Source organism: Akebia trifoliata, chromosome 8 (genome assembly GCF_017979445.1).
Source record: "Akebia trifoliata isolate Shusen 1 chromosome 8, ASM1797944v1, whole genome shotgun sequence".
Classification (NCBI taxonomy): Eukaryota; Viridiplantae; Streptophyta; class Magnoliopsida; order Ranunculales; family Lardizabalaceae; genus Akebia; species Akebia trifoliata.
In genome coordinates, this window is record NC_141382.1 from 11,061,682 (window position 1) to 11,080,445 (window position 18,764).

The 18,764-nt window shown below is 33.5% G+C and overlaps 1 protein-coding gene across 1 annotated transcript; it reads right to left on the bottom strand.

The window, feature by feature from the left end:
* Positions 1-9,873: 9,873 nt before the first annotated feature.
* Positions 9,874-15,638, bottom strand: DPD1 (Polynucleotidyl transferase, ribonuclease H-like superfamily protein). Its single transcript, XM_086451154.1, has 4 exons — positions 15,390-15,638; positions 11,480-12,168; positions 10,484-10,689; positions 9,874-10,218 (listed from the first exon to the last, which is right to left on the bottom strand). The coding sequence occupies exons 2-4, from the start codon at positions 12,118-12,120 to the stop codon at positions 9,998-10,000; spliced, it is 1,068 nt and encodes a 355-aa protein (XP_086307280.1). The 5' UTR covers positions 12,121-12,168; positions 15,390-15,638; the 3' UTR covers positions 9,874-9,997.
* Between the last annotated feature and the right edge of the window lie 3,126 nt (positions 15,639-18,764).

Here is an 18,764-nt window from a genome sequence, read left to right on the forward strand (position 1 = left end):
AAAAGAGTTGGGTATTGATAAATGTGAAGGGTAAGAATGATAAAAAGGTAGAAGAAAGGAAAACAACAGTTTTTGTATGAAAAATGTAGAATTGTTCATTTTTTAAACCATTTGGTTAAAAAACTTATTTATGAATAATGCAATTTTTTGTTTAAACTCACCTCAAATGCCGAATTTATATAGTTATTTGCTTTATGAATTGATGGATTAGATTTCTTGACATTTTTAAAGATAAATTTTTGACTTGTTCCGATTTATTGATTATTCCTTATCTATTATTTTTTTAAATGAATATTTAAATTGTCAAATGCCGAGACAAAAAGTAACAGAACCAAAAGAAACAGAGTCAAAAATTGATTCTGCAAGATGGACACCCTATCTTCATAAGATTTGGGTTGATATCTGCGTGGAATTAGTTAAGAAGGGAAAAAGACCCGGTACTTCATTGAATGTATCGGGATATTCATCTCTAATGAAACAATTCCAGACAACGACGGGGCTCAATTACACTAAGAAACAACATAAGAATCACTGGGATAAAAGTAAAGCTATGTGGGCTAGATGGATTAAGCTAAAAGCATGTAGTGGTGTGGGCTACGATGCTGCTAACAATAAGGTCTTAGCAAGCGATGATTGGTGGAACTCTTGGTTGGAGGTAATTTCTGATTAAATTACCAAATAGAAATGTCACGTTTACCTATTCAAACCTATTAAAGAAATTTATTTATTTTGTAGAAAAATAAAATTGATGCACAATGGCGTTATAAGGGACTAGAACATGTTGAAGAGTTGGACATACTATTTGGAGGGACCTATGCTACTGGAGAGTATGTCGTAAGCTCTTCTAATCCTGGTGTACGTCCATCTGCTGGGTCATCTAGAGTTGGAGAGTATGAGCTTCAAGATGATAATGATGACAATGATGGTGATGATGATTATCTTGCATCTGTTCAAGAAACGCAACCACCAGAGTCTCAACCATTAGGTCCTCAGCCACCTGTTGATAGTTGTCCTAATATTGATGTTGATGGTGATGATATCCCTACATTTACTACACCATCACACAAGAAATCTGGAAATTTTCAATCCCATTCCAAACGACAAAAAATGACGAATGCAACTATGTTGGGACAACAGATTGATCGTTTGATTGAAGTAGTTTCGTCGAGGACGAGCGGGAGTAGTGCACCACCTTCACCACCATCTACACAACCTGGTAGCATTAAGGAGTGTATTGATCTGTTAGATGCAACAACAGAAATCATCCCTAATAGTGATCGTTATTGGTTTGCACTAAAATTATTTAGTATGAAGAAGGAGTATAGGCAAATTTTGTGCATTTTGCGAATCGATGAACTCCATATTGGGTGGTTGGATGGTGAGATGGAGGATGCTCGAATTAATCATTCGAAGTAGTATTTGTATACTTTTTGATATGTATGTTTATTGCCATCTTTCATTGATGGTTATGACTATATCCCACCCCTATGGTGGTATGCTATTGACAATGTCTGTTTATTTTTTTATGTTTTATGTGGATTGGATGGTATGCCTATTATGTAGTGAATGTTAAACATGTTTATTGTGTTATCTATGTTATTTGAGTGTTATGACTTGAATTTATATAATTTGTAATTATGTATTTATACAGACTTATGGATTCCGACGATGATACTTCCACGCACGATGATATGTCCAGTAATGATGAAATTCATGACGTGAATACCATAGATGATGATCTATCGTTAGATATTTTGGTAATAGGTGCTATTGTTGCAATACAACAATACGCTGACACCTTTATCTATAGGGAACCACATAGGAGTTCTGTTTATACTGGAGCAGATTATGTGCGTCATATCATTGATGAAGAGAGTAACACATGCAATGATTTATTTAGGATAGAACGACATGTTTTCCTAAATTTGTGTGATATATTAGAAGGAAGGGGTCTGTTAAAAGACGAAAAGAAGATCTCGGTCAAAGAACAAGTTGCAATGTTTGTTTATACCGTGGGTCACAATGAAAGGCATAGGGTACTGAGGGCCAGTTTTAGACATTCATTAGATACAATTAACAAATATTTTCACATAGTTCTACGAGGCTTAATTGAAATTTCAAAGCTTTTGATCGTTCCTCCTAATCTCAACGAAGTCTCGATGCATATACGAACCAATGAAAGATATTAGCCATATTTCAAGGTATTTTTTAAATAATTTTCTTTTATTTACCATTATTTTTAATAACGTCAAATATCGTTATTTATATTTGAAATATGTAAATATAAGGATTGTGTTGGGGCGATTGATGGGACACACATTAGTGCACATATCCCGTTCGTGCATCAGAATAGATTTCGAGGACACAAAGGCATAACATAAAATGTTATGGCTACTTGTGCTTTTGATATGACATTTACACATGTCGTAGCTGGATGGGAGGGATCAGCTAATGATTCTCGCGTGTTCCTCGACACTATTACGAAGTCATCATTACAATTTCCACATCCTCCTTCAGGTTAGTTATTTTAAAATTAAGATAAAATACAATATTAAAATGCAATTTTTACATCTTCGTTCTTAATATGTTATTTTCTTTTTTCAAGGCAAATATTATTTGGTCGACTCTGGATATCCATTGATGGAAGGTTACCTTGCATCTTATCGGGGTGTAACATCTCATTTACAAGATTTTAGAAGAGAGTCGAGGTCAAGAACATATAAATAATTCTTTAATTATATGCATTCTTTACTTAGGAATGTCATAGAACGATGTTTTGGAGTTTTAAAGGCAAAATGGCCAATTTTGAAGCAAATGCCATGTTACAAATTCGAAACACAACGAGACATTACATTGACTTGCATGACACTCCATAACTTCATAAGGAAGCATGCAATTGCAGATGAAGAATTCTTACGTTTCGAAGAAGAACAAATTGTGGAAGATGAATGGGGTACACCTGAACATGATAATAATGGTGAGCCTATAGATCGTCGATCTCGTGTTACCATGGAGAGGACAAGGACTGGAATAACTAATGCATTATATGCCTGTTTATAATAGAACTTAAGAACTTTGATTTATTTTAGATTTGTTCTTAATGAAAATTACATTTCTCTTTTTCTATGATATTGTAGTACTTTTTATTTGATAAAATGTGATTTGTGTATGGGATGTTATGTGGATATTGGAATGTGTATATGATGTTATGTGGAGGTTGGATTGTGTATGGGATGTTATGTGGAAGTTGGATTGTGTATGGAATGCTAATGTGTATGGGATGTTATGTGGATATTGGATTATGTATTATGCAGGTATTTTCTTTTTTCAAGAAAATCTCATATGTCCATTTTTAAGAGGAGATGCTGCCAAAATTTCGATAGAATTATAAAAATTATAAATTTTGTTAAAGTAAAATAATTATATATATATTAAGACATTCTGGTCATTTTTTATTATAATGTTAATAGTAACATTTCTCTTAAAACAATAATGAACTATAATGACTTAAAACATATTGATGTACGTATTATGTATTTTTTTTAATGTTCATGTGTATTAGATATTGCGTGGATGATATATTATGTATTATGCAGGTATTTTTTTATTAGGAAAATTTCATATGTCCATTTTTAAGAGGAGATGCTGCCGAAATTTCGATAGAATTATAAATTTTATAAATTTATTTTAATTAAAAATAATTATTTTTATAATTTTTTAATATAAATTTATTATATTTATATATGTATTTAGTGTAATTATATATTTATTAAAGTATTCTGATAATTTTTTATGCATTCTGGATGCATTATCAACATTAAGGGTATTTTGGTCATTTTATCAGAATCCAGTAATAAAAAGCTATCAAACGAACATGCTTTTTTGGCTTCTGTGCTTATGTAACGAACAAGCTTTTGCTGGATATGGTTTTTCAGACTCTGGGCTTCTGCTTCTTCTAGAAGCCAGCTTCTGGAGCTGAAGCTAGCTTCTGTAAAGAACATACCCAAGCAATACAAGTCCTTCTCCGAGTAAAGTGAAGTATTATTCTCACTCAACAAAATGTGAAGCACAAATAAAAGATAAATCACGTTAAAATTGAGGCGGTGATGACGTGGCTTGTGCACATAATCACAAATCTTTTTTCCTTGTGTATCTTGAAGAAAAAGATCTATGGTTCCATGCACTGTTACGTCAACTATGTCAGTCATCACATCAGTCTATCGCGACTCATTGTACTAGTGCAATGTTTAGGAGTTAATTATTTATTCAGGTCCCGCCTAATTTTACTAAGTTAGTAAGGATTTCACTCTCACTAGGAGTTTTTGGACTCACCTTGTGGCATCTTAAAACACAATTCGATACTTTAGGGTTGTAAAGGACAAAATTCTATAAACTTTGAAAAAAAAAAGAATTAATTATATTTTTCCCGTTGAATTTCAATTTTAATTTTAGGAGTTATGTGGAAGTTCAGTAGCCGTCAATTTTTAAAACCTTGGATCATTATTGATTAATTTTCAAAATTACAAAAATATTAAATATCTTTATAATTACAAATATGCTTTTATGTGAGTTTGCATATGCCAAACTTCAAATTTTGTTTGAAAATAAAGCAGAATTCTTGACATTTTAAAGCAACTATTTCATTTATATGTTATCGTTAACAATTATATTTAATTGAATTAATTTATGAAAGTTACTATTGCTTACACCAATTTTTGTTAATGCCACACCAATTCCCATGTAAATCATCAAAGAAGTGCACCAGTTGGTGTGGCGTTAGCAAAAGTTAGTGTGGCAATAGAAACTCTCTAATTTATTTGTTAACGGTATCGGTGCTGTCAATCACGACAATCAAAGTTTTCTCATTTAAAAAAAAATACAATTTATTACCAAAAAAACAAACAACAACGTAAATTACACAAACACGTGCACTGGACCAATAGATACTAAAAGATTTAAATATAGACCCACATTGACTTGGCTGGACCATTGATTTATCTTTAACTTAGAATATAAGTTTCCTATTGGGAAAATTACCAAAACAGTCATGTATCTTGTCAAAATTACTAGACTAATCATATTCTTAAATTAATTTTTAAAATGAACATAAAATTATTCATTTATATTAAAATTTTAAAGCAACTTTAAAATTTTAAAAATTTAAAACAGGTTACCTTTTATCTTTAAATTTTGGGAGTGGAGCTCGATAGCCAGTCATTTTCAAAACCTTGGATTAACGTTAAAAAGAAATATTATTTTTTAATTTTTTTTATTTGAATTTTTCCATAAAATCCAGAGGACTGTAGCGTTGGATTGTGAATTTGGTAATCCATTTGAGTTCAACGACTTTTAGAGGGAAGTGTTTTTCTTCAATGAAAAAAATCTCTCACCCAAGGAGTGGAAGATGTGAGATAACAAAATGTGGACAACCCATCGATTTCAAAAAAAAAATTGAAAAATATAGTGTGTTAAATTAATTTTTATAATTTTAAAGAAAATATTTTTTAAAAATTAATTAAAAATACAATTCTATTTTAGTAACTTTTCGTTTATTGTATGATCATTTTGATGAAATTACCTTTACAACATCTTATATTGAATTTAGGTTAAAAACAAAGTTACATAATTTTACAAATATGCGTCTATTTCCATGTTCCAATGCCTATCTTGACTCCCCATATCTAAATCCAGGCAGAACTAGTGGGGGCAATTGCCCCCACAAAACTTTGAGATTAGGGGTGTCAATAGATAGTCGAAAAATTGAATATTATTCGAAAATTTCGGATATTGAGTTCAAATTCGGATAATTTTATATATTCAAATCCTTATCGGATACGGACTTGGATATTAACATTGTGAATCCGATAATATTTGATTTGAAATAATATATAATATATAATATATATTATTTGATTTGATTTATTTATTATATACATAATATAATATATAATAGTTTTTTTTAAATAATAAAAAATCAATTGGATAAGGAAATTTTTTTTTTTTTTAATATACAAATTATTCGAATTCTAATTGGATTTCAATTTGGATAGAATTTTAGAACATTTGTCGAATTCGAATTCGGATATCAGATAAAAATTTTAGATTCGGATTCGAATATTACAGTATCCAAACCAATAAGCATCCGTTGATAGTCCTATTTGAGATACACCTAGATTTTAAACTAATTGCATGCCTCATTTGCCCCACTCAGTCGCATCCCACCCCATTTTTCCCCCGACCCCTCCATTCTTCAATTTTTTCGAGATGACATTGTCTTCTATCATAGACTAATTTGAAATGACTTAAATATTATTTTCTTCAACTTCTAACTAAAAACCTCTGAACTTTCCCCTAGAATCATTTATTATCAAGCTCTTCAACTGTGCCATTAACTACTATTTGCCCCCACTACAAGAAAATCCTGGCTCTGCCCCATGTCTAGATCCCAAAGATGCAATGAGTCAAATCCAAATCTTTATTCCCCATTTCGTGGGTCCTCAGAGGCGAAACAAAACATCATATTGGTACGATCCAACTAATACCTATCAAGTATTCCCCATGACCAGCTCACCCACTAAGGAACAATCTATTTCCAGGTCTCCCAAAGCAATTATGAGGAAGAAATCTGTTTCCTCCTTAGTCATCCTAATTTGAAAATCGATATATGGCTCTTTTGGTTAGTATTTCATATTTTAGCAAAATGCATGCCCATTTTAGTAAAAATACCTTTCTCTATTTCATCTCAGTGGGTACGTCCAAAAGCTACATGTTGAATTTGAATCTTTCTTTGCAAGTTTTCTAACCCAAGCCACACGTAGTTTTAGAGTGCTCCACTTTTTAAAATGGAAAATGCTACAGTAACTTTGAAATTGACATGTGGGGGGACATTTCTGACGTGGATGAGTGTTAAAATCATAGATGTTTTTCATCGAGATCCGTGATGTCAATTTCAATGTTACTCGAGCATGACTCTTTTGAAAATAACATTCAAGAACTAAATTTTACTTTGACTCGTGCTGCAAGAACATTGAAATTGATATCATTTGAGACATTGGTGTGCACACAACCATATATGCTTCTCACTCGTATCTCGATGAAGATCATTTATGATTTTATAAACACATCCATGTCAACAATGTTTGAAATGATGTCGATTTCAAGAGTATTAATTTTGTAACTCAACCATAGATTTTTCTCTTGGGATACCCAATTGCACATATTTTATAGGGATGTATCCCAAGAAAAAAAATCTACGATTCTTACAGGGTACACATCAGTTGCATTATTTAGTTACAAAATCATTACACCAATTTCAATGTTACTTCAACATTTTTCTTTTACTTTTACTTCATCATCAGTCAATAATGTTGACTTTCGATAAAGGGGTAAATATAATTTTGTATTTTGTGACATATTCTTAATATCACCATTTTTTCAAGGGTATAAACTAAATTCCCTTATTTCTAAAGGAAAATGATATTACAAGATCCATCTTATGTATTTATTGTATCTCTCACGTAGCTAAAAGCATTTAATTTCACATGAAAAATACATTCTTTACTAACTTAGTAAGATTTTAAGTCTTACTAAGGGCCGTTTTGCTAAAATGGATTATCACGTTAGTAATCCAACATCACAATCCTCTTACATTTCATGGGAAAACTCAATTCCAACAAAAAATTGAAAATTTTTTTTTCTTCTTTTGAACTTGATTGAAGGTTTTGAAAATGAATGGTCGCTGAACTTTCACCTAACCCAAAATTTAAGTTGAATTTTTTCGTCTACAACCTAAAGCATTGGATCATGTTTTTGGATGCCACAAAGTGAGTCCAAGGACCCTTCATAAGGGTGAAATCCTTCTAACTTAGTAAGGCTAGATGGACTCATTCACAATTGTTAAACTCTTCAAGGTACAAATTATGTCATCAAGAAATACTATAATGAGTAATAATATCCATCCATCAATGTTTACTTGGTATCGGGTGTAGACCCATAGCTCATTTGGTTCGACATGTTGCAAAAGAACTTTGAGGTCATGGGTTCAAGTCCAGCTTGCCCAAAACAAATGATTATTTGGTATAACAAAGTTAAGCAGAAACGTAGCCCACATCTGAAAAGGGATGATAGAGTAGGTCAACTGATGAGATAAACTTCTATATCATTTTTTAGGGTTCATAATTTTTAGCCTATTAAATTTGGGTTAGGCTAAGGTTTAAGAGTTTCGAACCTAGCCCAACTTGTTACTACTACATCTAGGGGTGCAACTTGGTTCGATTTGATTTGGATTGAGGTCAAATTGGAACCAAACTGACACAAGTTAATTCTACTAAATAAGAACCAGAATCGAACCCAATTCCATTGGAACCAAACCAACCCAAATCGAACTAAAGTCAATTTGATTTGGTTTGGTTCTATGGGTTGCCAATATTTTATAAATTGCCATTTTTTAATGAATATATATATATATATATATATATATATATATATATATATATATATATATATATATATATATATAAACATAAAATTCCATACAATAAATCACTAATCTATCTATAAAAAGTCATTAGTTTATTTATAAAAGATCATTAACCTATATCCTAACTCCTAAAATAATTCCTAATAATTATCACACACACATATATATATATATATATATTGCATATGGGTTCGGTTTTACACAAGTTTGATCTGAGAACCGAACCATATTTATCGATTCTTCATTTTCGTAATCCAAAGCTGAACCGCAACTTGTTCCAAACTACTCCAAAACTATCAGTTTGGTTCGGTTCTCGATTGGAACCGGACCAAGTTGCACCCCTAACTATGTCTTAGAGCACCCGTTTAGTAAGCGGGAGGTCTTGAGTTCGACTCTCAACGAAAGCAGCAGCGTCACCCATGAGCCATGGCACTTGTCTGTGTTCTCTTTTTGCCTCTTTTGTCATTTTAGAGAGTTCTACTTTCACAGCAATTTTTACTTATAACACATCAATCTTTGAGAATTCCTCTTACAACACCAATTTGTATTTAAAACACATCACTCTTTCAAACCAACTAATCAGCTTTATTATATGTGATCAACTATTTTTTCGACAATCCCCATCTCTTTTTTTCTTCCATCAAGGACCATCACATAAACTGCAGTCAAGCCCTCAATTAAAGATGCTCAAATCCAATGGTTAGAAATCATCACCTCAGTGGATTCCATGAAGAGAGCTGCTATTGCCACGCTAAGTCACCAACTGTGTGCAATCGTTCGGTGATTTACATAGAAATTGGTGTGGCATTAGCAAAAGTTGGTGTGGCAATAACAGCTCTCTTCCATGAATTACCTTGCAACCTATGAGTGCCCACACGTCCATGTAACTCCCATTCTAGACCATTCAATATCTTGAGCATTTCTTAGATAGAGATAGAGAGAGCTTCTATTAATACACCAAATTTTACTTATTACAAATCAATTTACGTGTAAACAAATGTTTAATTTCAAAGGGATTTTCCCAAAATATGCGCAACTTATGTCCAAATTCTGGTTTTGGTACACTGCTCATTTTTATTCCCAAAACATGCATTTCAAGTGAATTCATCACTTTTATAATCAATGAATTCGCTAGTATATCTTCAAATTCGTAGATATTAAAAGTGTCGAACTCACGAGTTCGTAGGTCATAAAAATTACGAATGCAAGTTTTGGGAATTAAAATAAACAGTGTCCTGAACTCGGAATTTCATCATCTTCAGCGCACGAAATGGAGATTTACCCAATTTCAAAAGGATTGTTGTGTTGTAAGTAAAACATGGTGTGTCAATAGAATTTCTCAACCCAAAAAAAAAACAAAAAAACAATCATACCAACTAAGCATACACCAACCCTGTAAAGACTTGTAGGCTTTCTAAGATTAATGAGCAAAGATTACTTTAAAAAAGAATGGGTGACTTCTAAATTACAATAAATAGTTACTACAGGAGTAAAAGCACAAGAGATAAGGAGACCAGCTCAGCTCTTCTTCTTTTTCTTCTTTAAGTTGATCAAGTCTGAGGCCTTGAAAGATCTTTCAACAAGGCTAGAAACAGGCAGCTTAAGATCAACAGTTAGCTCCCGCAGTATCTTCGACAATGAGTGCACATCCGACATTGCACTATGAGCCTTACCCACTAATGGAATCCCATAGTACTCGCGAAGTGCTTGCACTGATTTTCCTGACAAATTCTTCGTCCCTGTTGAAAATATTAAAAATAACAAATCATCATCAAAGCCTTACTTCAAATATAGAGCTTTTGTAGTCACCCCAAAATGTATGCTAATTCTTTGGTGGTTTACATATGAATTGGGGCGGCATTAGAAAAGGTTGGTGTGACAATAGAGTACAATAAATGTGTGCCACATATATCTGAGGTCGATTATCATCAGTGGGCGAGGTTTCTAAATGTGTGCCAAATATAAAGTACAATAAAATACATGCGGAGAGAAAAAGAGGCTAACCATCCAACTTTGCCAATTCACGGGCAAGAGGTAGTGTATCCAAAAACAGCCAATCTGAAGGAATTTCTTCGGAGCAACGGCTGAACTCATTTATGAGGAAAGGTACGTCGAAACAGCGGGCATTGTGAGAAACCCACAGAACAGGCGCACTAGCGATTTGGCGGCTTCGGACATAGTCCCTTAAGATTGGAATCAGATCCTTAAACCTACAGCAAGTATTCAGGCATTCATTATGACTACTTTATTGATTGGACTGTTAACAGTTAGTAATTTACGAATTTTATGATGCCAACCATGTCAGATGTAAAACAAAGGGGTAGTCTTTTTTGTTTTTTTAAGGACAAAATAGGCCCTTTTTTTTTTTTTTTTTGTGAAAAATGGATTGATCTCCCCAAAAGGGCTCATAAATTGAAACTCCCAGATCTTTTCAATCTTCCTTTTTGATAATTTTCAATGTATTCCGTAGACGTAAATAGATCATTGCTAGATCCACTAGCGTGATTTTTTTTTTTCTTTCAAAAATATGATAAAACCAACATAATTCTAATTGAGAGCTGCTATTAGCACCCCAATTTCTTAAATTATTTATCACGCTCCAATTAAAGATTAAACCACTCTTCAAACATTACTAAGGTTTGGCTCAAATTATAATCTCAACATTATAACACCTGTTCAAACAATTTCAGTAGTTGTTTACAATTACAATTAGGCTCATATAAAATCCTAAACCCAAAAAATAGAAATCTATCAAAAAAGGTAAAAAGGAGAGAGCTTCTACTGGCACCCTAACTTTTACTTATTCTCAACCATTCAGTTAGTTTCTTTATTTTTTTAATTGGGGAGTAATATGTAAAAGTTGAGATGCCAATAGCAGCTCTCTTCTAATTTGATCCTTTTAATAATATTCTGTGTGCAAAGTACTCGAAATTATACTCTCGAAGATTGGTAAAATTTTGATGAATGGTACATAAAAAAAATCTATCATGACTAACATACCTTGGGACATCAGGCTTGTTGACCATATGGGTTGTAATCCCATGTACATGTGGATTTGGCACATATCGTTCAGGATTGATTAGTGTCTGAAATGTACTGTTCTCACCCCCACGAAGATCCCGAAGTGCAAACTCAATAATTCTTTCATTGTCTCTACTGAGCCCAGTGGTTTCAATATCAAAAACAAAAACCGCCACAAGCCGCTGAATGTCTTTGCATTCAATCTTTTGTTGAACATTACAGTGTTTAATAGCTTCAAATTCGCTGGGGACCAATTTATTTATATTTAATTTAGTACTGGCTGTGACCACTTCATCCAAGAGTTCATCGGGTTTGATGGTGCATGGTTTATTGATCTGAGTTTTTTGATTTCTTGGAACGACTTTTGTTGTTATCGGTCGTTTCTTCCATCTACTGGAATCGGGATCCCCTGTGGAAGGCCTATCAGTATTGGATCCAAGAGGCTTGAAGCTACAATTGCTTCCTAGAGTGCTTCTTAAACTAAGGAAGTTCTCTGACCAAATACCAGCTAATGATATCGGTCGACAGACTAGATTTCCTTTGAGAAAATACCGGATTCTGCATCGGGGGTCTTGTAACACTGAAAAGCACATACAAATTGTCCTCATCTTGATGTTCATAAATTAATCGGTGAAGGTTTCTGAATCAGACAAGCTATTGGCCTTAACCTGTGAAAGCATATACATGTAAAATAGGTGAACGTAAGAATATTGAAAACCACCACAATAAAGTCCACAACACAGTTTCTGTTCCATTACAATGAAGGAGATAGATTTAGAAGTGATGCACAAGAGACTACAATACTATAAATTCAACACAGCCTGAACTTTAACTGAAAAAAGGAAAATCGATTTAGAAAAAAGAAAAGAAAAAGGAAAATCCGACGTTGATAAATTTGAATGCCTTTTAGATTATCATAGCTGTGACTAGGAATGCTAATCAGAAAGCCAACTAGTTTGGCAAATACACCAAATTCCAGTAAATTTTAGACTGTGTGACTTGGAAATGTCTGGTTTCAAGACACACTTGAGCAAACAAACCAATTAAGTCAACACTTCCGTACAGTTTATTCCATTTGTTACGAGATGCATTAAAAATAGTTTAAATTACAATATTGGTAAAGTTTCCAGAAAAGTTAATATTTATGAAAATCACATAAATATTAATCAAAAGTCAAAATAATAGACAAAAGGAAGATAAATTGATGGACAAAAGATTTGTCTGGATGAGTATGGTGACATGTGCCCGACAAAATGAAGTATCCTTATGATAGTTTTCATGGAATATGTTCAAAGTGTGTCCCTTTTAAGATTAAAATTAAAAAAAAAAAATGTAGATAGATTATCACTTATTCACAGATCCTGTGTTATCTGCATGGTCACAACCTTAACTCTAAATCACCTCTTCATCAATAAAATGAATAAATTCTTGACATAAGAAACATTTTCGTGCTTGTCGAACCCAAGGGAAAAGGTTGCAATTTTTTTTTTTTTTTTACAACTTTTTTTAAAGGAGATTCATTGACATTTCCATAGAGACAAACTCTATACCCGATGCTAGAAAAAGATGTAATATCGGGTCAAGAATCAAATGGATTAAATGACTAAGAATAAAAAGATCCCATTCAATCCTGAACCTATCACATAGAGCTAGCCCAAGCACGATGAATAAAAACAAATCCAATTTTTGTTGACTTGTCAAAATAGTCTCTAGGATACAGTTTCTTCATTAAGTAAAGAACCATACATCCTCCAAAGTTTCCAAGATAACTCCCAAAATGTTCAGATTCATTCCCTCTTTAAATGGATGGGTGTCAAGAAGCAAAATGGTTCCTCTACCCAATATGAAAAAAACTTGCATGGTTTTACTCTTGTACACAACCTCTCAAAAGAACCATTAAAATTTTCTTATTATTATTTCGACCCAAACTATGTAAAAAGGATATTGCATTTTAGTTTTTTTGCGGTGTTGGACACACATACATATGGACATCCCAACATATATCCTAACACAAGGTAGTGTTGTCCTTTATTTGACATTTTCTGAAAAATGACTTCTACAAGATGATTGGTGTAATTTTACCTCATACACTAATTATTAAGTTTAAAACACAATTATAGTTTGATATTAGATATCTACTTTTATTAGTTATGATGTATAGAAATAATATCTTTGACTCTTCATTTATTTTTTCACTATTTTTATTTTATTTTTTGAGAAAAAGAAACTTCTAAATTAAATATAGCTAATACGGGTAAGGGGTGCCAATGTTTTGGGCTCAAAGACACCATGTCAAACACCTCATATCCATTTCAAACACTAACACACATGTATGTGTCCTACTGACATATCACCCAAAAGGGGAAAAAAGATTCCTTTAACCAACAATATCCGCAATCGAGTGCAAAGCCGTAGACAGATAGATACCTATTTAAGTTGACAAATTAGACAATATGCCTATCCTCACTTTCATCCACTAATATATAAATATTACCATCCTCATATTAATATTTAAATACAATGAAGCCAAGGTGTCTCAATATTCATTGAAGTAACTTTCTTTCTCACACATAAAATTTAGTCGAAGAGTATAATCATTCCACAATCATTTTCTATTGAATATTTGAAGATTCAGAAATGATACCAATCTCTTTATCTCCAATAAAAAAAAGGGGTAAATTTAAGAGTCTCAACTAAACTTCCCTTCTTATCAAATCCCTTAGTCCATTTAACTACATGGGGAATATCCAAGAATAGAAAAAAGACAGCACGCAACTGACATAACAGCTTCACCTACTATTACAAAAAGCAAATGCACAACTGAACATGGAATAATCTCAATGGCTTCTCCTAGATAGATCACTCGGAAATTAGTTAAGATATATAACAACTAACTTCATCTATGAGACAACAAATCTCCAATATTAATGACTACCTAGGATAACTGACCTAGTTACTAATTTATCAAACAAACCACCTGTAAATAACAATTGTCACACCACATGCCATTAGTTTTTCTGATAAGCAAATGGATGAAGGGGAGGGTTCTGATCCGAAGTCTTTGGTATTACAACTCACATACATTACCAACTCACCAAGTTGGCGCCTTTGCATCTGTTTAAGCAACCTTGAGTCTTTAATGGATCACACAAACCTAACTACCACAAACCCATTGAAATGAAAAACATCTTACAGTACATGATTAAAAACTGTAAATGGGGATCACAAGAACAACCAACTCCTTAAACCAATGATGCCTAACTATGAGAAAGAAAGTGTGAATAATAAAACTAAACGCACAACCAAATGAACCCAACACACTTCATAATATAAATCTAATTAGATATGCCAATCAAAAAGGACGGACTCGAAATTCCGTCTGACCCGAACAAACAAAAAATTAGATTCCACCAAATGTTGGAACTAAATTATAAAATAAAAGAACCAAGTTAGTTCATTTCAGACAAGAAATGTAATTCCATCTGCCCCTAAAAAACAAAAGGATTCAGATTTCACCAAATATTAGAACTAAAATACAAAATAAAATAACCCCATTAAGTAAAACCCCAAGTTCATCGAACCCAAATGAGGAGATGAACTCGAAATCCAAAATTTTGAATTAAAACGCGAAATCAGAAAGAACCCATTAACTACTAAAACATCAAATTCATTGAACCCAAAAGAATAAACATAACGATATTCATGTAAGGTTAGAGAAATAATAATAATAATAATAATAAAATATTAAAAGGGATTATTCATTAGTTTACATGATTTTAAAAAAATTACATCAAATACCCAAAACATAGAAAATCAAACTGAAACTTTCCTACAAATTAAAAAAAAAAATTTCTGGGTTTTCATACAAGTAGCATATAGAGAGAGATACCTGGTTGTGGTTAGAGATTGAGAGCCAAAACTGCATTTCTTCTAAGGGAAGAACAACAAAGGATTTAAATGAGGAAAAAAAGGGATAGAAAATAAATTAATGGGCGAGAGATTAATTCGGAATTCGTGAGAAAATGGATTCGTCGTCCCAAGTCTGCATAAACAGACCAAGAGTTCCCCCCCAAAACTGCGTATCACGAACACCACGCTTTCCCCAATTGTTTCCCGAGGCAATATAACGAATTTCAACTGCATTTGAAGCCGTAACTAAGATACCTATGGTTTATTGGTGATTGATAGGACGGGGTAACTTTATAAACTTGTTTTGCGATGTACTATATCAAAAGTTACGTGCAAATATAGATATATTTATATTTGTTTGATACTTTACTTAAATAGTGACATTAATTTAGGGAATCAAATAAGACGTGCCAGAGTGGTTATCGGGCATGATTAGAATTCATGTGGGCTCTGGGCCTGGACTAGTCATTGGACAAGACCATAGTCTATGGACTGGTCAAAGCCCAGATGCAAGCCCGGTCCACTGTCTACAGGGATACCCAAAATTGATGATTAAGAGTAGTTATTTTTTTGGGTTATGGGGAGGGAGGAGGCGGGGCCTAGATGAGTGATTGCTGTCACAACGCTGTGAGCAAATTTGCTGATAGTACAATAGAAGCTTGACATGTGGCGCAAATGATGTAGGCATTGAGAGAAAAATTCTTTGCCCATAAATTTTATTTTTTTAGATTTTAAATCATAAATAGGGTCTTTGGGCCCATATGGATTATAACTTTATAGCAATCTAATACCATAAACTTCTAGATTTCATGAAAAAACTCATATTAAAAAAAAAAATGGAAGAAAAGGTTTTTCGAGCTTGATCCAATAAATTGAAAATGGATGGCTACGATCACTCAAATTTAAAATTAAAATTAAACGGTGAAAAAAAAAAAATAAATAAAAATATATATTTAATTCATAGAATTTCGTCCTCTACAACCATGGCATTGGATCATGTTTTTGAATGCCACAAGGTGACCATATTAGGAAATTTCCTTTTTTCCACTTAGGACGAGAGAGAAAATTCTTTCTCTTATTACCTACGTCATTTGCACCACATGTCAAGCTGCTGTTGTGTTGTGAGCAAACAATCACTCGACTTAGATGAGCTTTTTTTAATAAGATCAATAATTCGTATCATGATGTAGTTGGTACCTTTGTCAGGAAATATCTTAAAGTGATCTTGATTCTATTATTCTAAGCATGGAAAGATTGGAGATATCGCTTACAAAATTAGTGTTAGATGGTTAAAGTTGGAGGTTTGCTTCTTGATTGTTATGTGAAAAATGCATCACAATTAAATTAAAAGAACTTTTTTTTGATATACAAGTGAAACCAACAATGCTTTGAGTGGAAATATTAAGTAAGATAAAATTAGAAATCAACACATTATGTCTGGTCATGTCTAATCAATGATCAACATCAATGAGAATGAATGCGCAAGTTTGAGGTTCTAACGATCAACTGGAAGAATTAAAAAAAAAAAAAATGACGATCGAAGTAGTGAAAGTGGATGTGCACTAACATGCAATAAAAGAAAAAGAAAAAAGAAATATATGAAAATTTTTATTGACACAACACCAATAATTTCTAAGGGCCCTCATATTTTTAGGGGTACCTCTAAAAATTGAAAAAACGTTATGGGCACTCCATGTCAAAGAGCACCACTTGCGACTCCAGGTGATTCCATTGAATCCGGTGATCGAAGAGAGAGAAGAAAGAGAAAGATTGGAGAAGAAGAAGAAGAGAGAGAGAGAGAATGGCCAACGTGTGGGGGTTCATCGGAGAAGATGCAAAGGTAATGGAGGGGGTGGTGCCCTTAAATTTTTTTATTTTAAATTGGCCCTCCCTTAAAGTTCAGTGGTGTGTCAATAAAACTTCTCAATAAACATAGCTCTTAGAGTCTTAGTTATGATAGGTGTAATGTAGCTTATTGGATTGGATTTAATCACTTTAGGTAGAATTTGACTATATTTGAGATTGTTATTTATTATCCATAAAAACCATTTATATTCATTGTAATGCAATCTAATTATCAATTAAGTCTTTTATTTTTATAGGGTATTGGATCCATTGATCTTTTGATCAAGCTCTAAGTCTGCATCTTTCCCTGCCATATGGTCCAGTAGTAGCTCGTGAGGTCCATCACACCAACAATCATCATTATCGCTATCAATACTTAAAAAATGAGTAGCTCTACGTATATGCCATGTGGATTGACTGTACATGAGGTGGCAAAAACATAGTCAATAGACAATGTGGGGGGACAAAGAGATCATAGGTTTGGAGGCAAAGAGTTCTTATGACCCGCGTAATCGTAACTTCTAACATTTTATCCAAGGAAGTCCTCACTTTATGGGTCATGGGAGAAAGAGACATTTTAGTAACTTAACGTTTATCTACTATAAAAGAGAGCTCTAGGGCATCAGAGAAGGGATTGGATCTTTCCCCATTTTCCTCCCTCACAAGGGAAGCCTGTCTCTCTCTCATTCTCTCACAGATCCTCCTCCTTTGTCTTCCCCTTTGACTTGTTACTCCAGCAAACATCTCTATAGGTGACATCCAACCGCATCTATCCACTTACATTGTCGACCTATGTCATCCATAGGTGACATCCACCTACACCGTCCATAGGTGACATCCATATGCATCCATCCACTTACGTCGTTGACCTATGTCATCCATAGGCAACATCCACCTACACCGTCCGTAGGTGACGTCCATATGCATCCACTCACTTACGTCATCCATAAGCGTTGTCCACATGCATTGGTCCACCTATGTCATCCATAGGCGTCGTCCACATGCGTCAGCCCACCTATGCCATCCACCTGCATTCGTCCACCTATGTCGCACATAGGCACCATCCACCTACGCCATCAATGTCATCTAAGTGGAGAAGTAAGGCTTCAGGTAGGAGTAGTCCCCCTCTCACACTCCAATATACGCATGGGAATGTTATTAGAGACAAATGTTAAGCAATTGCCATCCATGCAACAACACCGTATATATTCTTTCTCAGGCAACATTATGTCATAAACAATATAGATCCACCACTTCCGATATTCAAACTCATGGGATCCCAAACGTGATCAACTTTGGACGAAATTCCCATTCTGGCTCACTATTCATTTTATTTCCCAAAACGATTACGTAATCTCGCAGGTTTTTCAAATGATGATATCGCAGGTTTAAAGTGACAATCTTGCATGTTAAAGTGACAATTTCACAGGTTTCAAATGGCTATCTCGCTATCTCGCATGTTCCTTACTTTTAGCGAGATCATCACTTATAAACCGACGAGATCGTCACT